Source organism: Eptesicus fuscus, chromosome 3 (genome assembly GCF_027574615.1).
Source record: "Eptesicus fuscus isolate TK198812 chromosome 3, DD_ASM_mEF_20220401, whole genome shotgun sequence".
In the NCBI taxonomy this organism is placed as follows: Eukaryota; Metazoa; Chordata; class Mammalia; order Chiroptera; family Vespertilionidae; genus Eptesicus; species Eptesicus fuscus.
The window spans coordinates 34,359,372-34,387,218 of record NC_072475.1 but is presented as its reverse complement, the minus strand read 5'-3'; the positions used below and the strand labels follow the sequence as shown (position 1 = coordinate 34,387,218).

The window sequence follows — 27,847 nt, the reverse complement described above, 5'->3', positions numbered from 1 at the left end:
AATATGGCCATCATTAAAGTAGAATGTTTTGTTTTGCCAGGTGAAATACTGCATATGAAAGATTCCATTCATACCTTATTTTGTTATCATTTCTATTTCTGTTTTTATCTTTTGTTTAATCAATATAGTAAAAGACAGTTTTCTGATTAAACAATATTGCAAATGCTAAATAATTGTTTTTATTAGTTTACATTGGCCTTTCACAATCTAAAAGTATAACCACCCCAAGCAAAAACTGCATGTGGATCATTCTGGATTTTGAAGAATTTTTGTTTTTAAGATAGATTTTTATTTCAAGTTATGGATCAATATTTACATTTTACTGACAGTTAACAATTAGAAGAAATTATAAGCAAAGAAATGCCTTGAAATAGAAGATTTTATCTATTAGTGTCAGCTTAATGTCTTGCTCAGCACTTTTAAATTCTCTTAGAAGGATAACTTTCTGTCCATTACGTTATGATAGTTCAATCACCCTTAAAAATGAACCTATCTATTCTTATTCCATGAAATGTCACCCATTTATTTCCAATAGACCTTTTCCTCAATGATCAGAATTGGAACCTGGGATTTTAACTGAAAACAATTGGCACATTTTATTTCCCATAAGAGGTATTTAAAAATACAAAGCTGATTTGTCCACAAATTCCTAGGCTTATAAATTCATAATGTTAAAGTTTCATCAGTTTCATCTGAGATGAGACTTGCCTGGAAATCCATGGTGTGTTTTCTGAAGAAGTTACCTAAATGTCTTCAAAAATTCGATTGGTCTAGAAAAATGACTCTGAGACAGTCATGTTTCTTTTCATTTTTTTTAAAAAAAGACAAAACAGCAACAAACATTTTAGCTCTTTAATGAGCAAAGATCATGTCTCTTATCATTGGACTAATAGTCATTATCCAGTTTATCTTTATTTCACGCAATGACCAATGACATGGCCAAGATGTACAAAGTTGTTTCCATCAAGTAGTATACAATTTTTTTTTTGTATAATAAGCTTTCATTCTTGAAAAAGAGTAACTGAAAAGAAAGGTTTCTGTTACTGCAGTTAGTTTGTCAGAGAAAGTTCTTTGCATTATCTTACAAACTATCAAAATTGCTAGTCATCTGAAAAAATGTAAAAAAAAATCACATAACTTTAGTCTAATAGAAATATAGTACAGGTAAGAGAGAAAGTATTTATCAGGATGTGCTCTTTAAGTCCATCTCATTTTTTAATATAAATGTACATCTGATTACATATACAAACATTTGGATAGGTCTGTGATATACTGTTACCGGTAAACAACAGTGGATGAAGAGTTTCCTGTGGTCTTAGAATATTCATTTAAAATCACATGTACGTGTAAGACTAAAATCCCCCAGATGTTGTCTCTCTTAGGTTCTGCATCTACGTTGTACTCTACTGAGAATGCAAGAGTAAATTCCAGTGACAGGACCTCAGTAAGAAAGATAAGTGGTGTGAGGAGGGACATAACTTTATATTGAATTATTATTAGTAAACATTTTGTCATGCAACATGAGTAAATCAATTAACTGAGAGCTATAACCAGAGTGGTAATTTGGGGCATCCTCATTTCATAAAAGACTGTTGCAAGTAACTCTTTGGACACACTTCACCTTACCAAAAGGAACAAAATACAGAGTAACAAAAACCACAGCAAATTATGGATCCTGTAACACATGTCCAATTAGGATTACATCTTTATAAATAATTTAGATGGGAATGAAAAGAACATTAAGAACACAGGAAATTGTTGTTCTGGGATTCATATCAGCGAGTATTCACCACTATACCTACAGTTTCTTCAAATACCTTTAAGAACTAATTCCTTCTATTATCAAAACTACTGTGAATTATTTTATTGTAATTACTTTTGCCCCTTAAAATCTTCTTTCGGTTCTGCCAATTGATGGAGGAAGCTTCTATTAAAGACTCCAATGGGATGAGAAGAATTTTAATTACGGCTTAATCAGCAGCACAGCCACCAAGCATATAGATTATCATGCACATCGTGCTAAAAATATCCAGTTTCCTGTATCCCCACAACTTTATACTGACAGCACTTATGTGATAATGTACCTGCCAGTCTTTAAACTTCTCTGTTTTACTGGCAAATTTCAGCATGAGCCTCCGCTAAGGCCATTAACAGCATTGGTGTTTTGTGTACTTATCCAAATATGTAAATATGGTCTACACAATAAAACAGCTCCAAATAAAAACTGGTGAAAATTATCTGACATTCCATTGGTGTGTCCCTTGTGCATATTCATGGTTGTTTTTTATTTTTATTTTTTTATATTTCAGACATAGTTCTTTCCTGTTTGGTGTTCCACATGCCTAATTCCATTTTGTAACATAAATCTTCAAAAAATTAATTCTTGAATGTGAATGAAAAAGTATCATTCAGAACAATTGCTTCAAGCAATTGAAATTCATTTTTAGAGTTGATTTGTGTATATATATACAATTCATTTTTTCAAAACCCCCAAAGTCCTTGATATGTATATTCACATAATATTCCTCCTTATTTAAATAGTAAGAGTTTTGTAGGTTGAAAGCCAAGGAATCTTCAGTAATCTTTTACTGCAATCCATCAAAAAAATAGAGTTTGTTTCTGTTATCTGGCTATACCCTGGTTGTTGAATGTGAATGGGGGTGCGGATGGGGATGGGGCAGCGTATTGTTCTGTCCTCCGGTAAATGTATTGAATGTGTGTAAGGGTTGAATTCCTGGTATAGTGTTGGGAATCATTGTAATAGTGTTGGGTGTCATTAAAGGAACATCATCAGGTGACCTCCTCATAGCTAATGTGTAATCTGGGGGGCAGGCGGTCCGAAGAACCACCTCATGTGGATGGATGGACTCACATTCATGATCCAGATCAGTGTGCTTCATTTGGAGGGACATGATCTCCTCTTCTTGTGCATGGGTCAGATCGTTGGTAGTAGTACGCTGAGGGCTGCATCTCCTATGAACATCATGTCTCCTCTTATCCTTTTTGTAGTACAGGGCTGCGAATGCCAAGATGTTCAGAAATAGCAGTGAAGCTCCAACTGCTATAGTAACGCTCAGCTCTGTTGAGTAGTCCCTCTGATCCACTGAAAATGGACTTGGTTGTTGTTTGGGATCATCCTGCTTGGCAGTGGGAAAGGCTGATGTGACAGGTACAGAATTTTTTCTCGTAGGTCTGAAAGTGATGTCCGTTGATGGCACTTTAGTTGTTGTAGAGGTATACTGAGAAATGTCATTGAGATTATGCAGATGAGGTACCAGCTCCAACCAGAGGTTCACCTTATTGGCTCTATAATGTTCTTTAACTCTTGGTTTTAATCCAATATGGAGATAAAGTTGATCTTTCTGGGAATATCTGGTCCATGCTACTTCTTCAAAGCGGTTGGGTTTGGTATGGATGAATTTTGTGTCTTGAGGAACTGGTTGATTTGGGTCACTAAGAAAGAAAAAGCAATTATGAGAACAAAATTATTTTATTCATTTTCTTAATAGAAATAGTATTAGGTTGACATCAAATTGAAGAGGTAATTCAGTCAGGCTTTAGAGTGTTTTAACAACAATTTGGGTCAATTTAGAAGTATAAATCCCATTGCAGGCAGATTGCTTGATGGATGATAATGTAATTCGAGTAAGCCTCACATTCTTTTACAAATGGGCTACTATCTACCCAAAGATTTTAAAATTTATGTACCTATTCATTGTCTCATAGGAAAACTGGCAGAGAGAGCATGGAGTAGTGGAAAAGATAAGATTTGGAATTGGCAGGTGAGGATTTGAGTCCTAGTACTGCTATATATTAGACATAATTAATATCTAGAAGAGGCTCTGATAGCCTCATGTACCTTCTCTGTAAAATGGGATTAATCATACTTGTCATGCCCACCTAACATGTAGCTGGCAGAACCAAAGTCATATAGTTTTGCAAATTGGAGAGCACTATAAAAGACTATTTGTCACTATTGAATAACAATAATAATGTCTTACTCAACTAAAACACCAAAATAAATTTAATTATTGAGGAGTGCAATATATATGTAAGCCTATTTAATAAACTTCTTAAAAAGGTAAGAACTGCCGAAACCGGTTCGGCTCAGTGGATAGAGCGTTGGCCTGCGGACTCAAGGGTCCCAGGTTCGATTCCAGTCAAGGGCATGTACCTTGGTTGCGGGCACATCCCCAGTAGGGGGTGTGCAGGAGGCAGCTGATCGATGTTTCTCTCTCATCAATGTTTCTAACTCTCTATCCCTCTCTCTTCCTCTCTGTAAAAACTCAATAAAATATTTTGAAAAAAAAAAAAGGTAAGAACTAATAAAGCACTAATTTTTGAAGCACCACAGTAAGAATTTTGAAAAAAAAAAAAAAAAAAAAGAAACAATATCCTGATGTTATTAATCTATTAAATCATTTGGGCACAAAATGTATGTTATTTTTACTAGTAAATGTATTAAATTATAGAAAACTTTATTCCTTAGGTACATACCCAGTTTTAGCAAAATTTGTCCAGTATGTCATTACAACTGCACTCAGCATCACGTCATTTTTGGAGAAATTGCAAGGAAATAACTCTGTAGGTCCAATCATGGGGATTCCTAGTACATAGGGAACCTCATCTCCATGAGCTGCATCAGCCCAAGCAGGAACCTGATCTGTTTGGCAATGATGGTAAAAGGCATAGAAATATGTAGGTGAGCCAAAGTTTGAGTGAAGATCTGCTGTAGCAACAGCTGGTGCCACCCACTGATGGTCCGTAAACAAGGCCAATAACGTCTTCCTTCTGGTTTCAGGGTTGTGACGGTCAGCCCAGTCAGTATACATGAATTTAATGGTTTCTCTCAAAACATCTTTGCCTTCTGGATATCCATATAAATTATCAACAAAATTGGAAACAGCAAAGTCAAAATCACTAGCTGATATACCATCATCACTATCTACTATATTTTCAACAAACTTTAATCCCTCTCCTTGGTTAACTCCTAACATTATATCGTAGTTGAGAAACTCTCCTTGCTCCATCAATATCTGAGGGTCGTCTGGTATTACATCACCATCAATCACAGGTCCAAAGGCTATGTGGTATCGCGCTGGTTGAATATCTTGGTCAACAAGTTCTTTGTAAGGCTTCTTCTGCAGGCATTCCACCAATTCTACTGTATCTGAAACATTGCAGCCAACTTTTGTGGCCAACATCCTAGCATATTTTGCAGGTTGGAAACTAACAGCCCAGCTGGAAAGGGCTGTCCCACTTTGAGCTATTGCTCGTTGAAAAAGTCCTATGGGGAAAACAACAAAGAATTTCAGATGACTTTTGAATAATGTTGTGGTAAAACAATAACATTAGGTATTTCAGACGTGTATGTAAAAACCCAGATACAACTCAAGAACAAAAGATAAAGACATGTTTGCTTAAGAGAAGGCACGTAAGGGCATCCCCAAGGTATAATGAATTAGAGAGGAGGACTAAGTCTTCCGTTCTGAGTTACAACCCCTTTAGGGATCAAGAAGTATAAATTGGCCGAAACTGGTTTGGCTCAATGGATAGAGCGTCCGTCTTCGGACTGAAAGGTCCCAGGTTCGATTCCGGTCAAGGGCATGTACATTGGCTGCGGGCACATCCCTGGTAGGGGGTGTGCAGGAGGCAGCTGGTCGATGATTCTCTCTCATCGATGTTTCTAGCTCTCTATCCCTCTCCCTTCCTCTCTGTAAAAAATCAATAAAATATATTTTTTTTAAAAAAAGAAGAAGTATAAATTGTATCTGTCTCAAAGAGGCAGTAAGCAAGGAGAGAAGGAGAAGATGTAACTATTAGTGGTAAAAAGGCCCACATTTGTCTGTGCTCATCATGTAAACACCTATGGTATTATCAAAACCGACCAGATGGGACCAAGTCTCTCCCCACTATCTTTTCATCAGACTTTCTGTTGTCTTTTGAGGATATTTCCTCCAATTTGGCTGCATATGTCTTCCTTCAAAATGGCTCTGCATGCTTGTTTTAATCATATTTTATTTGAAAAGGAATTGTTCGGAGCTCACATTGGGGCTGGGGATTTGCTGATACCCTGGGGATAGCCCGGAGGCACATAAAACAGACTATCACTTTAGACATACTCTTTCCAGCTCTTCCTGTCAGACATAGTATGCTGAATATTCATCTTTCAAACGTAACATTTTCACTAGGTTCAAGAAAAAAACATCAGCAGAGGATTTTGTTGGGTGCGATTTAACTTCTTTCAGTTTTGAATGTGCACTGCTATGTTTTATCATAAAAAAATGCAAAGTACATGGTCCGCTGCTTTTCACTTAATTGCATTTAAAAATTACAAATCACAGCCCCATATGCAGTTTGATTAGAACTGCATGCTACTCAAATTTGCAAATGCATTTTATCTACTCATTATGATATTTTCAAATAAAATCCTTGTGTTAAATTTATCTATTTTCTTTTTGAAAAGTACATTTGTTACCATTTTCCAAATGCAGCTTTGTAGACTGGTTATTTAAACACATGCTCAGTTATTCATATGTGTTAACGAGATAAGAACAGTTTTCACAAAGGTGCTAAAACAGTGTCTGAATTAGAAACAGAATTTTAGATTTTTCTTCAAATGCATATATGTATTCAAAATGCAGTCTATAATATGTTCCTAGATAATTCTAAAAACAATACTAATTTAAATTTGTTTTGGTTTCTGACATCTTTAAGAACATATCTTTAGTTTGCTAGAGTAAATGGTATAAATACAGATAATTTCAAAAAATTATATAGGCTATGTGTCAACATTAGTTCACAGAAATATTTTACTAATTAAAAACTTGACAACTAATATAAATCTTGTGATTTCTATAATATCTTTTCCCCTTTAAGGGACTTAATGACATTAACTATATATATAAAAAATGATTTTGCGGAAAATACCTGTCATTAAATATAATCTGAAAGATGCCACCTAGATGGTATTGGGAAAACAGTAGTTTATTATTAGTTAGAGTGTTTGCTGTGTGTACACAAGCTGTGATTGACTTCTGGTTGATATAGGCCTGAGCATTGCTCCAGCTCTGGGGAGTTTACAGACTTTAAAGTCTGTCTGCACTGGAGACAGAATTAGCCCGTTGATTTCCAGACATCACCCAAGCATCTCCTGGTCAAATCAGGCAGCTGTGTGGAGATAGGCTTAGGACTAGACCAAACATAAGTCCACTTGTGTGGCCAGGTATGAACAGATTCCCTTGAAGAGACTGATGGAATGCTGTATTGTTGACTGTTTGCATAGCCATTTGCCACTGTTTACCATACCATCCATTGATAAATAGCGATGCTAGCCAATGAGCTAACTGATTCATCTCTTTATATGGAATGCTAGTTTTATACTGGCTGGAACTGGTTTGGGTGCCCATGTTTGCTTTACATTTACAAAAAGTTTTAGAAAACCTAGGAGGAAAGAACATTTGCAATCAAATGACCCTAAGAAGTCTAAACAGAATTATCTAATGTTAACCTAGATAAATATTGGCTTACTGTAGTCCCTAGCTAGAACTATATAATCTGTTATATTAAAGAAAACAACTTTGTTATTTCATAATAAGCCATTTAATTACCAACCAAATCTCTATACAATTGGCAATGTTCTCATATGTGCCATTTTGTCATCTCGAGTCAGAACTCTACTACTACATATGAGATGTTACAGAAATGATGTCCATAATGAGGTCCATAATAATATATGATATAATAATAATAATAATAATATGTAGTATATGATTCTCCAAATACATATACTCATTTAATAACTCGCTGATTTTTCAAAATTCCACATAAATGTATCTTTGATACCAAAAACAAATATCTTATATTTGGTGCTTATATCATAAAACTCAGTCTTACAAAATAAGATGTTTTATGAACACTTGACAATGTATATTTTATACATATAAAATGACAAAAAGTACAAAATATAAGATGACCTATGCTGATGTCTATTTTCCATCTTTCCATCTCTTATGTGTGTGAAATGGAAAGAAACCATTTTTTTTCAAACTTCTCCAATAAAACACTTTCTGTTCTTGAGGATACAAGTTAATGATGTGAGTTGAATGAATGACTAAACTCATGGTGAGATGGAAGTCAATAAAAACACACACAATAACATAAGGAGCTTTGGGCAGGCACTTAAAAATGGTGTCAAGGCCAGAAAATGGAGACAAGAAAAACATTTCATGGGTTTAAGCAGCCTCAGTGCTCCATGCTGCTTTGCCAAGCTTTCGGAGGGAAAAACACTTTTGGAGTTGAAAATAGAAAAAAAATCATAAATTCAGACCTATTTTTTTAAATCGAAAGCTCTACTAGTGACCTCAATGCTTTGACAATTTTGGATCATGCATGCAAAATAATCAGACATCTATTCTCCACTCAGACAACAAGTGAAAATCACATTTCTAGACAAACTAGCTTATAGCTCCTTCTTTCTTACTAGCAAAGGGTTTTAAATGTCTATTGTCTTAAAAGTAGATTATACACAATCCTTAAATAAAAACACACCTTGTCTTTTATTTTGATTACTGAATAAACAGAGATGATAGAACTGTGAACATCCTTGATATTCCCTAAAAATCACCCTTTGGAGAAAGGAAAAGTAACTGTGATGTGAACCATTCTGAAGTGTGCTTGAAAGGGCTTCCTTACCAAGCTCCACAGGAGACAGAAAGTTTGACAAAAATCTGAACATGCATAAAAGCTGAAGAAACAAAATTTTAAACAGTTATTGAGTTCAACCTGACACTCAGTTTCAACAGAGAAATATATACAGAGCATCACATACTACTGATGGTGGTGGCATGCAGACACCAAAATTGTCAAAATTTGCAACCTGCATAATACCTTTGGTTGAATTGCTCCAACGGTTACCTTCAGAATAATGGGATAAAGTCAGCAGATTGACACACGAACCCCCAGCACCAGATCCAAAAACAGTGATTCTTAAGGGGTCACCACCAAAGAATCCAATGTTCTCACTAGTCCATCTTAAAGCCTGTATGAGATCAAGGAGTCCATAGTTTCCTTTTGCAGCCTGATCTCCTGTGCTCAAGAAACCTGGAAAATAAAAATAAAAAGACACCTTAGAAACACCCTTTTGATTTGACATAAATCAAATAAGAATTAAATCTAAGTATAACTGAAGCCTATGTTCATCAAGGTGAGTACATGTTCTTTAGTAAAAAAAAAAAAAAAAAAAAAAAAGAAAGAAAAAAATTATTTCCCACCAGAATAAAAAAAAAAATTACTTTAAGAAGAATAGTAGAGACTAAAATTTGAAAATTGACATTTATCTTCCCCAAGTTATCCAGGTAATAGGCAACAAAGGGCAGATAAAGGGAATGAAAACATTCTGAGAGACCTCAGGGAAAGATTCTAGAGGCCAAGTTACTTGGTGGGGATATTTGGGATAGTATCATGGGGCACATGAGAATGTGCTTTCGCATAAAACACTGTGTCAGTCCTCAGGTAGCTCATGGTCTAACATGGTTGGAATTTAAAATATGTGTAGCAGAGTGGCAGGATATGAGGGTGGAGAACATGCGTATTTTTCTAAAACTTGTGCATAAAATCATATGCAACTCTTTGCATATATGTGTATGTACATTTTCATCAATAATGGCCCATGGTTAAGAAATAATCACTGTTAGAGGTAATTTGAGGCCACCTTTTGGAATACCTTAAATGCTAAACTTAGGAGATTTGCAGTTAGAAAACAGTGTAGAAAGAAGAAGAAGGGATTAGTTAAAGAACATATATGCATAACCTATAGACACAGACAATAGTGGTGATGACCAGAGGGAAGGGAGGCAAAGGCTGAGTGGAGGTGGGAAAAGGAGGGAAAAATGGGGACATCTATAATAGTGTCAACAATAATAATAATAATAAAGTAAAAAAAAGTGTAGAATAATTGAAGATTTTTGAAAAGTTCTGATTCATATTTCTGGAATGTTTAAAGCTCTGCTTTATAGTGAATCTGATAATGAGGAGAAGTGTATGTTACACAATAAAAAGTATGGCGTAGGGAGAGGTTGTAGGGGTCTGAATTGACAAGGTGGAAAAGGCAATTGAAAAAAAGGAGATAGGGTCCCATTTGTTTTTTCTTTCATTTGTTTCCTTGCCCAAGGTGATATATCAGAAAAAAATATTGCTACAAGAAATGTCCAAGATTTTACTGCCTGTGTTTTCCTCTAAGATTTTTTATGGTTTCAAGTCTAACATTTAACTGAAAATTTTGCACAGCAAAGAAAAATATCAACCAAGTGAAAAAACAACCCACTAAATGGGAGAACATATTTTCCAATGATACATCTCAGCGGTAAAAAAGAAGGAAATCTTATCCTTTTAGGACAGCATGGATGGAGCTGGAGAGCATTATGCTAAGTGAAATAAGCCAATCTGAAAAACACAAGTACCACTCATATGTAGAATTTAATGAACAAAATAAACTAATAAACAAAATAGAAACAGACTTATAGATAGAGAACAGACTGACAGCTATCAGAGGAGAGGTGGAGGTGCGGGGAGGCTGGGTGAGAAAGGTGAAGGGATTAAAAACATACACAATATATTCATAGACACAGAAAACTGCATGGTTATTACCAGAGGGAAAAGGAGGTAGGGGGAGATAGAAGGAGGTAAAAGGGGCATAAATGGTGATGGAAGAAGATTTAATCTGGAGTGGTGGGACACACAATGCAATGTACAGATGATGTACTATAGAATTATACACCTGAAACCTATGTAATTTTATGAACCAACTAGAGGCCTGGTGCACAAAATTTGTGCACTTGGGGGGGTCCCTCAGCCTGGCCTGTGCCCTCTCGCAGTCCAGGAGCCCTCAGAGGATGTCTAACTGATGGCTTAGGCCTGCTGTGGGTAGCAGGCCTAAGCCGGTGTTTGGACATCATTAGTGCTGCCGCGGAGGTAGGAGAGGCTCCCTCCACCACCACTGCGTTTGCCAGCCATGAGCCCAGCTCAGGGCTTCTGGCTGAGCAGCGCTCCTCCTATGGGAGTGCACTGAACACCAGGGGTTAGCTCCTGCATTGAGTGTCTGCCCCCCTGGTGGTAAGTGCAAGTCATAACAACCAGTTGTTTTGCCGTTCAGTCAATTTGCATATTAGCCTTTATTATATAGGATGTCACCTCAATAAATTCAATAAAAAAGTAAATAAATAAATAAAAGTTTTAACCTTTTGCACTCGGATGTCGAGTGTGACTCGACACGGTTAGTATTAGAATAAAGGAATTGAGAAAAAAGCAAGCGAGTGCAAAGGGTTAAAAGAAACAAAAGGAGATAGAGAAAATATGATGGCAGTAATAGCTGAATGACTTTTTAAAAATATATATATTTTATTGATTTTTTACAGAGAGGAAGGGATAGGGTTAGAGAGTTGGAACCATTGATGAGAGAGAAACATCGATCAGCTGCCTCCTGCACACCTCCTACTGGGGATGTGCCCGCAACCAAGGTACATGCCCTTGACCGGAATCGAACCTGGGAACCTGGGACCTTTCAGTCCGCAAGCCATCACTCTATCCACTGAGCCAAACTGGTTAGGGCTGAATGACTTTCTTATGTAGTAGGTCCTAGAATAGTATTATTTCATGCTATGTCATGATAACAGTGACATGCCATAATAGGAACTTAACTGTTGTTTATATCAATTAGCCTGTGGTAAAATTGGTTTTGTTATAGGTCATTTCCCTTAAAGTCACAGAACCTATGGATGACATTAAGTGAGGACTTATCATATATTAAAGTTATAGAGAAAAGAATAAAAAATATTACTTTTATAATACTTTAAGCATATTCATTCATTTTTCTGACAATAGTTTCTATACTATATTTGTTATAACTTTTAAAATAAACATCTACTCTACTTCTGCATTTGGTATAAATTTGGTAGAAAATATAAAAAGTATTTCATAAAATATTCAATTTTATAGACTATTTGTATATTATGTAGAAAATATTTAGAGATATATTACATGTAAATTGGCTAAATATATTCAATTAATTAATTTCTAAAATCAACAAATTTATAGAATTAATTTTTAAAAATTGAATTTATTCCTTTATTATAGGGCCATTATAGAAACTCAACATAATGGCTCAATTTAATGGTAAAAATTATTTTATCCAAATTGTAAAAATGTACTTCACAATTACATTTGTGAAAACTAGGCTGTGATAACAATACCTATTAAATGAGTAAAATCCATCTATACCCACAATGAATCTATGGACAAGAAGTGCTTTAGGATCATTATAGCAAGCAACAGATTTTGACAAATATGAAGAAATGTAGACAATTAGTTCTTCTTTTCTTACAAGAATTAAAATTCTAAGGAAAAAACCCCACCATAATCTCTACTCTATTGTGTATATATAGTATAATTGTGCATGTATGTATGTATGTATGTGTGTGTGTGTGTGTGTGTGTGTGTGTAATGCTGAAATATTAAATCATCCTTGAGATGGAGATTGACTTTAAAAAAATAGGTTCCAAGTAAAGATAGCTTTCTGGTCATACTCATTACTTTCTATTGAATCTGCATAACAATGTAAGGAAATTTTCATGGGATCTTTTTATGTAAAAGAACTTTCAAATACTCAATGGTCATATAAATGAGCATATTAAAATGCAATACAAAAACATGACAGGGAACTCTTAACTTTATTTGCTATTAACTGAATTTTTGTGTAAAACCTGTTATCTTAAGGTCCTGAAGGAACTTATGGCACTACTGATAGAACAAACCCTGAAAACAACATTATGAAAAGATTATTGTGCATTAGATAACAAGGCTCTTGAAGGATAAAGGAGGCATGAGTGAGTGAGTGAGTGTGTGTGTGTGTGTGTGTGTGTGTGTGTGTGTGTGTTAGAGAGAGCAGTTAGGGCGATCAGGCTGGCAGGGGAGAGCAGTTAGGTGATCATGCAGGTAGGGAAAAGCAGTTAGGGGGATCAGGTCAGCAGGGGAGAACAGTTAGGGGGATCTGGCTGGCAGGGGAGAGCAGTTAGGGCAATCAGGCAGGCAGGCAGGTGAGCAGTTAGGAGCCAGTGGTCCTGGATTGCGAGAGGGATGTCGACTGCTGGTGTAGGCCTGATCCCACAGGTAGTCCCCCGAGTGGTCCTGGATTGAAGAGGGTACAGGACTGGTTGAGGGACCCCCTCCTGTGCATTAATTTTGTGCCCCAGGCCATTAGTAATTAAATAAAACTGTAGCTCAGCTAAGAACACAAAATGAGAAAAGTTAAATAAATCACTGCCTCAGAAGATAAAGTTTGCTAATTACCCAATGAAGTGCATTGGCAGCATTCTTTATACCTTGTCATCCAATGAAGTACTTTATTCATTTAAAGTTCTGTTTTTAAATTGTTAGCTTTGGTTTCCTTAACAGAAGAATCATTTCAGATCACTCTAGTCGGAACTTTACATTGCACTGCTCAACTATAGCCCAACCATGGCAAAACTCAACTTTGCAAAAGATATGAAAGTGTGGCTTATTTTCATAATTACTTTGGAAAAGGTTGTTTCTTTAGTGTCACTGAAATTATTCTTAACAGATCGTCATTCACATTCTCTGGCCTTTCCTGACCTTCAATTGTAAGCTCCTAGAGTGTGTGACTAATTGATATCCTAACATATCAGCACATTATTTTTTAAGATAGAACAATTATGATTATAAAAGAAACACCAAGCTCTTCTCCTTTTTTAGATAATATGTGTATGTATGTGGGGCCAAAACAGCAGAATTTTTCAGAAAAAAAAAATCAACTATTTAATTTACTTGACTCAAATATAAAACCTTGACAAATATTACTTTAGAAATTAAAACAAACTTTAAAAATTCATAATTACTATTATGCCAAGAGTTATTTTACCAGCTCGTTGTATCCACTACAATTGTCATTCAACTGTGTGTTCAACCAGAATTTCTTTAATACAATTGTTTTCACTTAAAAATTCATTCTATTAAAAAAAATCCTCAATTATTGTTCTGCATGAAACTACTAGTTCTACTGACCTAATTAAATTTACTGAGCAGGTTTAGCCTCAATTTGATATTTACTGGACCTAGAAACTAGGATTACTTCTAGGTATTAGAAAAAACATTAGGATGTAAAAATCAAATAAATTGAGTAAGGGGAAAATAAATAAAGACATAAATATTGTGATCAAAGTACTGGCTTGGACTACCGATGTCCACAGAACTCAGATAGCTCTCTGATAGGAAGACTTGAAGGGGTATGGGGGGAGCTAAGTTATCTGGCAGCAGCCCTACAGTCTATTGATTGATCCAATTTATAATTAAGTCTCTTACATACAAACTTATAGGCAATGTCTTTGAATGTAAAACAAAAAGAAAGCAGAGTGCTTCTCCGTAGAAAAATGATCTGAATGTTTTCAATGAAGAAACTGAGAGTAGGAACAATACAGACTGTTTACATTTGAAGTGACATCTAGAGTGTCAGAAATTTAAGACATCAGTGATTCTATACTATGTTTATGGTGTTTAAGTTCTGGAAGTTTTAAACAGAATATACAGGGTGTTCCTAAAAATGTATGCACATTTTTTTCTGATAACTCAATTGATATTCCTTTCTTTTCAGATTTAACCTGTTATAATTAATAATTATTCAGTGTGTATACATTTTTTGGGACACACTAAATACACACACACACACACACACACACACACACATATATATACACACATACTAGTATATATATATATATCCTATATAATAAAAGCCTAATATGCTAATGTCCAGTCATCCATTCAACCAATCAAAATGTAATATGCTAATGATATGCTAACGATATGCTAAGGCTGCTCAACTGCTCGCTATGACATGCACTGACTACCAGAGCTCAGACAGTCGACCGGTCAACCAGTCGCTATGACGTGCACTGACCACCAGGGGGCAGACTCTGCAACCAGTAGGTTAGCTTGCTGCTGGGGTCCGGCTGATCGGGACTGAGCCAGATGGGCCAGATACACCCTGAAGCCCTCCCATGGTCCTTCCCCAGTTGGCCAACCTCCCATGTCCCTCCCCAGCTCCGATCATGCACCAGTGGGTTCCCTCAGTCTGGCATGCACCCTCTTGCAGTCTGGGACCTCTTGGGGGATGTCAACGAGCAGGTTTTGGCCTGATCCTGCAGGCCAGGCTGAGGGACCCCACTGCGGCACGAATTCGTGCACTGGGCCTCTAGTATATATATATATGTGTGTGTGTATACATCTATCTATCTATACACATATATACATACATATATATAATATATATATGTGGATATATATATATATATATATATATATATATTCCACACCATGTAGTTCATTCTATACATAAAGAAGTAAGAAAGAAATCTTCTATGTTCATCAATGCCATCATATGAATACAGATAAGTGCAGTCAAATTGATAAATAGTTTAACATAGAGACCGTACTAAGCATTAAAGAGCCAGCCTTATAGACATGACATTTTAAATAAATGGTAATGAGGCATCCTTCTGGGAACTTGGGAATATAGATCAGAAAATAACTCATGAAGGATTTTGCATCTTAAACAAAAAAGGATTTAAAACTGTGTGATTAATACTTAAATTCCTCCCAACTGAAAATGCAACTGGAAATCCCATATGCTAACTCTGTCTTATTAGTTTCTATGTCCAATTGTTTTTTCCTTGTATTCTGTCTCTGTCTCTTGCTTTCCACTCATGTCACTGACTCATTCTAGGTCTTTCTCTTTTATACTCATGAAATCCTTCTACTAGTCACTCAACCTCCAATGTTCCAGCAAACGAGTTCTAACTTCTAGTCTGTCACCAGACTTGCTTTTGAAAAATATTCTGTTCTAATGGAGAGACATTGCTGTATCAAAGTAAAATCTTCATGTAAGACATAATTGGATATTTTCCCCTTTTTTTCCCTTTAAGTCAAGATTGTTTAAAATATAATGTTTTAAGATTCCCCAAATTGGAAATTTGGATTCTACATAAGGAAAACACACACACACACACACAATACTGTTTAATTATCTATCACCTCTAGCTAGTTTCCTTGCTGTTATGTTCTCTTGAAAGTTAGTGTCTACTTCTTTATATGCATCATCTGGCAGAAACTTTCTCTGAAATGAGGCTGATATCTTAATATCATATAATTTCGTGATATTTTCAAAATTTTATATTTTGGTACAGTTTTTTATTTATTATTTATTTATTTGGAGATAATGTGCTTTTTAATGGCTCATCTTTGGAAAGATCAACTGAGTGACTGGCCAAGGCTTCTGGCTCCTGACAGCTGGACATGAAGGCATATAAGAAAGATGCCTGGAAAGAAAATACCTGTAGTGTTTCCCTATCATTCAGCCCCAAATTCCCAACATTTTCACCATCTCTGATGTAAACAACTGAGGTTGATTCTTCTGTGTCATATTCAATTTTAACATTTACAACTTCTTCCAAGTGGAACTAAAATATTAATTTTAACCAATTTTTTCTGAATATAGATAGTCATGGAGAGAAAACAGCCCCAATGTGCTTAGCTCTGAATTATGTTCATTATCTACATTTCAAGAATGGTCCAAGATACTGGGGAAAAAGGACCCACAGACACAGCCACCATCCCCTTTATTCTACTGCCCAACCTAAGGCTGTTAATAGTCACACTTCTTGGTCTGCAAGTCCAAAAACCAAAAATAGCTTATCTAACATTCCCTGAAGTAGGTTATTGTGTACTTCTTGTCTATTTCAATTTAGAAAACAAAACTGATATCAAAGCTGACAAAATTCCAATGCTTTATGAATAACTGCTCTCACAAAGAAGGGATAAAGGAGAAATCTCCCTTCTAAAAAGGCTATTCAAAGAAATCACATTGTTCATTTCTAATTGTTCTGATTATGCAGGAATGTGTCTGATGATTTAAATGCATACTTTGCTTCAAAACATGACATTGAGGGAGCCACAATGGCTCCATTTAAGAAAAGCCTTCAGAAACTATATATTTCAGAACTATTCTACACTAGAGGCCCAGTGGACAATTTTGTGCATGGGTTGGGTCCGGCCAGCTTGCCCCAATCAGTGCTGATCTGGCAAGGCAGAGGGAGGGGCCAGGAGTGGTTGGCTGGCCAGCCCTGCCTTCTGGTCAAACTCCCTGTTGAACTTCTGGTCAAGGGGACAATTTCCATATTAGCTTTTTATTATATAGGACTAGTGGCCCAGTGCACAAAATTCATGCACATTAAAAGGAAATTAATTAGAGGAAATATTTTAATATTGCTATTTGCCCTTTCTCTATAATAGAAATGTCAGAGAAAATTAGTAAAATGTATATGAAAATCTCCCTTCTGTCAGAGTCTGGGGTGCACCACAAGACCCAGAGTCAAGTCCTTGCCCGCCCGCTTGCACCTCAAAATCACGAGAGACCCAGACCCAGCCGGCCCCACCCCCATCAAGCCTCGCCAGGCGGGGGTCACAGCCTCAGGTCCCCTGGCCTGGTGCTGGGTGGGGAGCCTGGCCTCAGGTCCCCCAGCACAGCCTCAGGTCCCCTGTCAAGCCCCACCAGGCAGGGGGTATAGCCTCAGGTCCCCCAGCCTGGCACCAAGCAGGGGGTGTGGCCTCAGGTCCCCTGACCCCAGCGCTGGGGAGGGGGGCACAGCCTCAGGTCCCCCGGTACTCCTGCCCCGGCGAGAGGGCATGAGGGCACGAGGGCGCAAGGGTGTGACGACCCATTTGCATATTAGCTCTTTATTATATACGATAGCTTCAGGAACAATAAAAATTCTATAAATTCTATCTAATGCATATTTTGGTCTTGCTTATGTGATTCCATTGTAATGTGAATGTGTGTGCACTTTGTAATTTATTAATTGTATTTATAACTTGTTCATATTCTTTATTTTCTCAGTGTGCCTGCCCCACAATGGCCATTCTATACATATTTGCTGAATGAAGGCAGACATCAATGCATTAAAATTCTATTAGCACATAGGGGCCAACAATTAAACTTTCCAAATGAAAGAGGTCTGTGTATGTATATTATTTCTTAGGTGACAGCAATAGAATGGGAATTTAGAAGACGATCCTTTCTGCGGCCAATCTGCAGAGAAAAGTTCTTAGCTATAGAGTGTGTGGCAGTAGCTTTAAAGGGAGAAAAATAGGACAGTACTGGGTAGGGCCTACCTGAAGAAGAGGACTATGGACCAGCAAGCAAACCCAGATTACTGGCCAAAGAACATAAAGTTGGAGAGGCATTTGAGATTTTCTTATTTGAGATGTGAAAAGAGCACCAGACTTAGTAGGACAGCTTGGGTGTATAAGCAAGTTACCATGTGTGAACCAGTTAATTAGCACCACTGAGTCTCAGATTACTAATAGGCAAGATTAATAGTAGTATGTACCCTACCAAGTTGTTATTATTAAAAGACTAGAGGCCCGGTGCATGGAATCCTTGCATGGGGGTGAGGTGGGGGGAGTCCCTCAGCCCGGCCTGCACCCTTCACAATCTGGGACCCCTCGGGGGATGTCTGACTGCTGGTTTAGGCCCAATCCCAATTGGGCCTAAACCAGCAGTCAGACATCCCTCTCGCAATCCAGGATCACTGGCTCCTAACCATTTGCCTGCCTGCCTGCCTGATTGTCCTTAACCACTCTGCTGGCCTGCTTCATTGCCCCTAACCTTCGCCTGTCTACCTGATGGCCCCTAACCACTTGCCTGTCTGCCTGATCACCCCTAACTGCTCATCTGCCTGCCTGATCACTCCTAACCTCCTCTGCCTTGGCCCCTGCCACCACGGCTTTGTCATGATGGATGTCCGGAATGACATTTCTAAGGTGGTTCAGCTGTCTGGTCTAATTAGCATATTACACTTTTATCATTATTGACTAGAGGCCCGGTGCATGAAATTCGTGCATGGGGGGGGGGGTGTCCCCCTCAGCCCAGCCTGCACCCTCTTCAATCTGGGATCCCTCTCACAATCTGGGACTGTTGGCTCCTAACTGCTCACCTGCCTGCCTGCCTGATCACCCTTAACTGACCCCTACCAGCCTGATCACCCCTAACTACCTTAGCATGCTGACCTTATCACCCCTAACTGCCCCCCTTGCTGCTCGGGTCACCCCCAACTTCCCACCCCTGCCAGCCTGGTCACCCCATGCAGCCTGCTGCTCAGTTGTTTGGTCATCCCTCACTAATCCCTCTGCTGGGCTGGTTGCCTCACGCAGTCTGCTGCTCAGTGGTTTGGTCGTCCCACACTAACCCCCTTGCTGGGCTAGTTGCCCCATGCAGCATGCTGTTCAGTTGTCTGCCTGGTCGTTTCGGTCGAGACAGCCCCTGGCTTTTTATATATTAGGATGGTATTCTGGCACACAAGAGTGTTTAACATATGTTGGGTAAAAATGCTTTGTTTTTAATCATCTAAATTTGACATTCTATTTTGTTTGTTCATTTATATTGTTCTTTAGATTCCACATACAAGTAAAACTATATGGTATTTGTCTTTCTCTGACTGACGGATTTCAATTAGCATAATACTGCTAATTGAAATTTGTTACTCCTGCTATTGTAAATGGTAAGATTTCATTCTTTTTTTTATGGTTGAGTACTATTCCATTGTGTATAAGTACCACCACTTTTTTTTTTTTTTTTTTATGATCCATTAATCTATTGATGGGCACTTAGGTTGCTTCCATAGCTTGGTTATCTGTAATAAAAAAGGCATAATAAGGTAATTGGACTGGACAGCTGAATGACCTTTCGGATGTCATTCCAATGTCCTTCAGGATGAAGCCGCAGTGGCAGGGGCTGAGGCAGAGGCGGTTAGGGGCGATCAGGCAGGCAGGTGAGCAGTTATGGGTGAGCAGTCAGGCAGGCAAGCAGAGTGGTTAGGGGTGATCAGGCAGGCAGGCAGAATGGTTGGGGGCAATCAATCAGGCAGGCAGGCAGGCAAACAGTTAGGAGCCAGTGGTCCCGGGTTGTGAGAGGAATGTCCGACTGCCCTGAAAGATCAGGACTAAACCGGCAGTCAGATATCCCCCGAGGGGTCCCAGATTGCAAGAGGATGAAGGCTGGGCTGTGGGACCCCCCACCCCATGCACAGATTTCGTGCACCAGGCCTCTAGTTGTGAATAATGTTGCAATGAATATAGGGGTGCATATATTCTTTCAAATTAGTATTTTTGGTTTCTATAAATATACTAGAGGCCCGGTGCACAAAATTCATGCCCTAGGGGGTCCCTCAACCTGGCCTGTGCCTCTCACAGTCCAGGACCCCTCGTTCCTTACCACCCGCCTGCTTGCTGCTCCTTACCACTCAGCTCACTGCTCCTTAGCACTGCTGCAGAGGCGCGAGAGGCTCCCACCACCACTGTGTGCTTGCCATCCATGAGCCTTGCTTCTAGCTGAGCACATTGACCACCAGGGTCAATGAGCGTCTGCCCCCTGGTGGTCAGTGTGCATCATAGTGATTGGTCATTCTGGTCATTCCACTGTAATGGTCGCTTAGGCTTTTATTACATAGATTACATAGATACCTAAAAGTAGAATAGCTGGGTAATAAGGCAATTCCATTTTGAACTTTTTGAGAAAACTCCATACTGTTTTCCATAGTGGCTGTTCCAATCTGTATTCCTACCAACTGTTCATGAGGGTTTCCTTTTCTACACATTCTCAGCCACACTTGTTTATTGATTATAGCCATTCTGACAGGTATAAGGTGATATATCATTGTGTTTTTAATTTTCATTTCTCTGATTATTAGTAACATTGAGACTCTTTTAATGTGTCTATTGGTCATCTGTATGTTCTCTTTAAATAAATATCTATTCAGGTCCTTTGCCTGTTTTGAAATTGGTTTGTTTGTATGTTTTTTGTTTGTTTGTTTTTGGTGTTGAGTTGTATAAGTTCTTTATAAATTCTAGATATTAACCCCTTATCAGATGTATCATTGGCAAATATGTTCTCTCATTCAGTGGGTTGTTTTTCATTTTGTTGGTGGTTCCCTTCGCTGTGTAAAAATTTTTATTTTGATGTACTTCCATTTGTTTATTTATTTTGTTTCCCTTGCCCAAGGAGATATAGCAGAAAAACTATTACTAAGAAAAATGTCATAGATTTTACTCATAGTAGGGGACTTTAATACCCCATTGACATCACTGGATAAGTCCTCTAGACAAAAAATTAACAAAGAAATAGCAATCCTAAATGACTCACTAGATCAGATGGAACTAATTGACATCTTCAGAATATTTCACCCAAAAGCATTCTTCTAGAGTGCTCATAGGACTTTTTCAAAGATAGACCACATATTAGGACACAGGCTAAATCTCTTCGAATTCAAGAACATAGAAATCATACCATGCATCTTCTCAGATCACAATGGCATAGAACTAGAAATCAACTACAATAAAAACAATAAAAAATCAAACACTTGGAGGCTAAATAGCATGCTATTAAACAATGATTGGTTTACCAAAGAGATCAAAGAAGAAATAAAAAGCATCCTGGAAACAAATGACAATGAAAACACACAATCCAAAATTTACTGGACACAGTGAAAGCAGTCCTGAGAGGGAAGTTCATAGCTCTACCGGCTTATCTCAAAAAACAAGAAAAACTGGTAATAAATGATCTAATCCTACAATTGCCTATGTTTTCTTTGGGAGCTATGGTTTGGAGTCTTACATTTAAGTACTTAATTTAGTTTGAGTTATTCATGCAAATAGTTTAAGCAGGTGATCTAGTTTCGTTTTTATGCATTTATCAGTCCAATTTTCTCTACATCATTTATGGCATAGATTATATTTACACCATTGTGTGTTCTTGTCTCCTTTTTCAAATATGATTGAAAGAGAAACTAATAAAACAATCCCAATTTACAATTGCATAAACAAAACAAAACAAAACAAAAAACCTAGGAATGAATTTCACAAAGGAGGTAAAAGACCTGTACTTGGAATATTATAAGACACTGAAGAAAGAAATTGAATAAGATGTTAATACATGGAAACAAACACCATAGTCATGAATAGGAAAGATTAACATTGTTAAAATATCTACTATATAAAGCAATCTATATATTCAACACAATTCCTATCAAAATACCAATGACTTATTTCACAGAACTAGAATAAATAATTAAAAAATTTATATGGAACCACAAAAGACCATGAATAACTACAGTAATCTTGAGAAAGAAGAACAAAGTTGGAAGAATCACGCTACATGATATCAAACTATACTACAAGGCCATAGTAATTAAAACAGCATGGTGCTGGCATAAAAACAAACATATAGGTCAATGGAACAGAATAGCGAGCCCTGAAATAAAATGTTTTATTTTTGAATACTTTCAGTACTACAGAAACGTTTCAAGGATGGTCTAGAAATTACCATATGCCCTTAACCCAGATTTCCCACATTTCAACATTTACCTTTCCTTGCTCCCTTCCTCTCCCTCCCTTCCTTCCTTCCCTTCCCTTCTTTTCTCTCTCTCTCTCTCTCTCTATCTATCTATCTATCTCTCTCTCTCTCTCTCTCTCTCTCTCTCTCTCTCTCTCTCTCTCTCTCTCCTTCTCTTTCTCTCACCTCCCTATCAATTTTGGAATTACATATTAAATTTATTTTTCTATTTAATATCCTAAATATTGAACAGTTTGCTGATCTCTCTTTGTTTTTCTTGATCTTCACATTTTTTTTCCCTGAAGAATATAATGTCAGTTATTGTGTAGAATGTCCCTCAATTAGGGTTTGTTTAATATTTCTCAAAATTATATTTCATCAGGTTAAGAGTTTAGAAATAATGTTGTGTTCAACTCAATGCAATATAATAGGAGGCACCCCATGTTGATTTGTCCCATTTAGTTAAGATGGTAATTTCCAGGTTTCTCCAATATTAAGTTACTATGTTTCATTTTTACATTTAATAAATATAGACAGATTATGTTAAGACTATGTAAATGTCCTGCTTCTCATCACACTTTCACTAATTTAAGCATCTGTTCATGCTTCTTATGTGAAGCAAATATTAATTTTATCATTTATTTTATTATTAGTTGAAATTGGTAGTAAGAAAAAGATTTCCATTACCTCCAGTTTGCATTCATTATTCATTTATTCATTCACTCATTTATATTGTTATGAATTCATGGGTTCTTATTTATTCTAGGGGTTATAATCTTTTACTATCCTTTAATTTGATACTCAAATTGTCCCTTATTTGGCCAGTGGGATTCTGCCTTTTATGTCATTTTGACATGTTCTCATCATCTTTCAATACATCCTTACTTCTCTTTGGTAAAATAAAAAAACATCATTTTTGCAAGAAACCGCTCATTAGTGTTGGGGTCTTAGTCTTTGCTCTGGTTAAAGTATTTGACTAGTTAAAATTTTTGAATTGTTTGTCATGTATAAAGCAATTTGATGTTTAATTAAATTTACAAATTAATTTAATAAAAATAAATTAATTAAGCTGATAAGAAGTAATTACAAAAATTACCCAAAATTAATAAATACAGAAAGCAGAAAAGAAGCTTATTTCTGAATTTTGGAATATAAGGATATCTCATTTGTGAAAAAGTAGCATACGATGAGGTAAAAACACTCATCTGGAACAACACTAATTAATCTCACAAACACCACATATACAAGTACCAACACACCACTATACACACACAAACACACATGCACACAAACGAATACCTACAACAATAACAAAACTATAACTCAGCCTAGCTAAATATGTTTTTAATGACTTCAAGTTTTTGAATTACGGAAAGAACATGCCAATGTGCATAGCCTAGATGATGCCACTAGAATAAAATAAAGTCAATGTTTAGAGCAGGGGAAAGGATTCTCCCTCTAGCACTTCAAATTCACTTTGAAAACTGTAACAGACAGGAAAGATGTACACAAGGTGATTCAGCACCCAATCCTTCGGTTACCTCCATCTGAGCTCTGCCACAGTGAATTGTCGCTTGAGCATTGGTCTATCTTCCTACATAGAGAACATCTTTGTGTTCTTCACACTTAATTACCATTGAATAATATTCCATATAATATTTAATAAATATATAACAACTTCCTAGTAGGGTTTCTATCCTTATGCTCTCTTGCCTGATGATACATGTAACTAAATGAACTGGCCTTTCACTTAATTGTCAAATTACCCTGGGAATAGGAGAATATTAATATACACAATTCTCAATTTTAGAACCTCTTCTGTAATTTAAGAATAAAAAAAAATATATAAAGATAATTAGTAACTGATTTCTTTTTATGCACAGCCTAAATACAGTTGGACTACTCTATGTTTACAAATACCAGAAAAATCTGGTGCCTTTCATGACATTATGTAGACACAATTACTCAGAAGAAACTACCCATAAGATGGACTTACTAAAAATATGTTTATTTTTGTTTAATGTAATTATTCACAATTATGGGCATGATAGTTAAATACAAAAGTATAAACAAGAGTGGTGTAAGTATTCTACAACAAAGGGTCTAGAAACATGTAGATTGAGAAAAGTCTCAGATTAGTAGTGAAATCTAAATTACACTAAGCTATTTCCCAATAATCTGATCTCAAATAAAACTGGAATGATAATCCTAACTTCTCAGGCTCTCAAAATTTTAAATTCGAAATATCTTTTTAAAAAACCCAACTTTTCCTGGGGAGTTTCAATTAGTGGTTCTTAAGAGACAAGCGTGTGAACCCTAGATTAAGGCCATATGGTATGCATTACGGAGCAGCTGCTGGCATACCGAAAGGCATTAGAACAGGGAGCCGGAATATCCCGAGGCAAGCCACTAATACCAGCTACCAACATAGCAGCACCAGCAGTTAGCCTCGGGTCATCTTATTTACTAAAGCAGAAGGGATATATGATAGGTCTTAATTAGATGTGAACAATAAATCCACCTAATAATTAAAATTCGAATTTTTGTTTTTTTTGCTTTTGTGTTCTGCTCAAGCCTATGTAACATGGCATGATTGGCCCCTGCAATCCATAAGAAGTATTGCCTGAAGCCCCCAGTCTATTGCTGTGTTTGTTAACCAGCGGAGGAAATTATTCATGTAACTTGGCCTTCAGTTAGAGGAATTGTTCAAAAGTTTTCCTAGCCTAGCAATTCCTGCAAGTAGCTAATATGGATCTTTAGCTCAGAGGGTCATAGAATGCTGTTCAATAGCGAGGAAATATTGAAACACGTACAAGGTCAATTTAGAAGAAGCAGTGATCTGAATCTCTCCCCCTCCCCCCAGGGTGCCCTCACATTAAGCTTGGAATTGTAATTGAAAATAAATCTTTCATGTCTGGGTGACAAGTCTGAGGTCCTGTCCCGGGTGCAGTTTTCACTAAGCATTCTATTTTCCAGCTTGAAGTCACTGTCCTTTTCAGCTGCCTTGACCTGCAATGCCACAGTAGGATGTTGGCTGCCAAGTGATTAGCTATTCAAGAAAAAAGTGAAACAAATCTCTGTATTAATATACATGAGGGGAAATGGGAGAGAATCTGAGACTGGAAGGCACAGAGACTGATGTTACAAGCTGTGCAGTAAGGCATACTCCCCCAGATCCAGTAGCGGGATCAAACCCCAGAGAGGAAGGGTGACATTTGGCAGAGGTGGGGCAAGAGACAGCTGCCATGGGTTGAAATGACAGCTTGATTTTTGTAGTACTTAATGTAAAGAGTTAGTCTTTTTTTTTTTCCCAGAATGAAAAGAACACCTTGTTATTATGCCACTGAGCAAAAGGCATATGCGTGCAGAATTCAATCTTTTTTTTTTTTCTTTCACATTGAAGATTGGAGTGGAGCTATCCTAAAAGGAAGGCATGATTTTTTTAAATTTTAATTTGCTAACTTACAAAGCACTTTACAGCAATTAGTAGCTAGTGAGGAACCTTATATAGCTTATCTTCCTTCTGTTAGAAATCTTCATTCTTTCTCTTATCAGATAATCAGGAAGATCAATTAATATTACAAATATAAATCTTTTAAGGATAATAGTTCATTGAATCAGCATTTGTTGGGCACCTACTCTTTGCCTGGAACTCTGCTAGTTACTCAATATACAAAGTTTAATAAGATTTGTTCCCTGTTCTTCAGAAAGTTAGGTTTCACTCGAATGTTTCCTTGAATGTATTCCTTGACCTTCCTGCAATCTCACCATGAAGACAGTGTGTGAAAGAGTTTTTGGATTCTACCTTCTGAGTCAGAATATCTAGGGGAAGAGCCTAGACTGGGGGTGGAATCTGCACTTTTTGCAAGTTCCCAGGTGATTTTGATGTACACTAAAATTTGAGAACTTTGATGTCTTAAAGGTAAAGAATTCTTACCAAAAATTTAAGACTGGAAAGAACTTTAATAGCTAGTGCAATCAAATTATTTTACTGATGAGAAACTGAGGATCAGAGTACCTATAAATTGCCTGATGTCACTTGGCTGGTCAGCAACCCAGTTTTCAGTGCTCGTGTAGGGTAAAAACTAGATTGTGGGTTTCTTTATAAAAAACCTAATTAATTAATTAATTAATTTTAGAGAAAGAGGAAGAGAGAGAGAACAACATCCATTTGGGAGAAAAATATCTATTGGATAACTCCTACCTGCCCCCTACCTGGCTGGGACTGAGTAGCAACTGGGGCATGTGCCCTGACCAGGAATGGAACTGGCAATCCTTTGGTGCATGGGAGGGTGCCCAGCCAACAGAGCCACCGTGGCCAGGGAGGTTGTGGATTTCTGTACTCAAACAATTCACTACATTATATATGTTCCTGGGTTTCTTTTTGTATTTTTTTTTTTTTTGATTTTTGCTTTACTAATCAACTATTTCTATGTAATAGTGTTTTGTGTTATAGGACTAAAATGGTAAAAGTTTGGAATATTAAAATATCTAATCTGTTGACCTCTTATCCACCATTAACTATTCTAGACAAGCAGGGGTATTTTCCCATGGGGGAAAAAACATCAATTCTCCCACAACAAAAAAAAAATGAATGTGTGAGGCCTATTCTATATACTTTTATTAATTTTTCTTACAGTTAACAATGCTAATTTTATCTACAAATTATCCTATTTTCCAATGGAAAGGAGAACTGAATTTTAAAATGTAGGACAAGAAAATCTTTAATCGTTTAAGATTCTGTTTACCTTGGGGAAAAGAGTTCTCTTATAAACTAATTTTATTATTCTCTTTGCAAGGACATTATTTTCAGAGCTGAAATATCTATGTGGTATAAATCAGTTGTTTGTTTTTTGTGTTCTGTGCTCAGAGAAGATGGGAAACATCTGGCAGTTTTCTCTGGCAAGATAGTCAACGCAAATCTTTACTCCTCTGGCAAAATGATCTGATTTCTTTCTGTCTACATTGTATGGAGCTATGCTCCAATGCTTATATAAGTGGATAAACTCTTATATAAATGAATAAGTACATAATGTAGATGGATATTTATTGATCAGAGCCAAGTTGTAGTAGCTTAATTTGCAAATTATTTAAATAATGTTAATTATAATAAAAGCAATGGTATAAATTCTACAGAAATAATTTGCTCTTTAGGTTTTTCCCCTGTTGACAAAATAATAATAATAATAATAAAGGCAGCATGCTAAGAATTATTTGAGCTTATCTAAGAGGAAGACCTATGGGTATATTGCACTTGATCAGGTGCCATAATATTGCCCACAAACAGGGCCACCTCATGAAGAAATTGTCATGGCACAAGGGATTAGCCTCCAGGGAACACCTTTTTTTCTAACTCACACAAAGGTGCCTTATGAATTAGTGGCAGTTGGCCTA

General features: G+C 36.9%; 1 protein-coding gene across 6 annotated transcripts in view; it reads right to left on the bottom strand.

Moving 5' to 3' along the window:
* Window positions 1-2,630: 2,630 nt before the first annotated feature.
* Window positions 2,631-27,847, bottom strand: part of NLGN1 (neuroligin 1) — a 698,104-nt gene continuing 672,887 nt past the window's right edge. For 3 of the 6 annotated variants that reach the window (XM_054713731.1, XM_054713735.1, XM_054713736.1), the window contains 3 exons: window positions 8,917-9,102; window positions 4,498-5,287; window positions 2,631-3,453 (listed from right to left, as the gene is read on the bottom strand). In XM_054713731.1, coding sequence (XP_054569706.1) covers window positions 2,631-3,453; window positions 4,498-5,287; window positions 8,917-9,102 — 1,799 coding nt within the window. Of the gene's footprint in view, window positions 3,454-4,497; window positions 5,288-8,889; window positions 9,103-27,847 lie in introns of all 6 variants that reach the window. The other 3 variants (XM_054713733.1, XM_054713732.1, XM_054713734.1) reach the window with 1 other exon arrangement.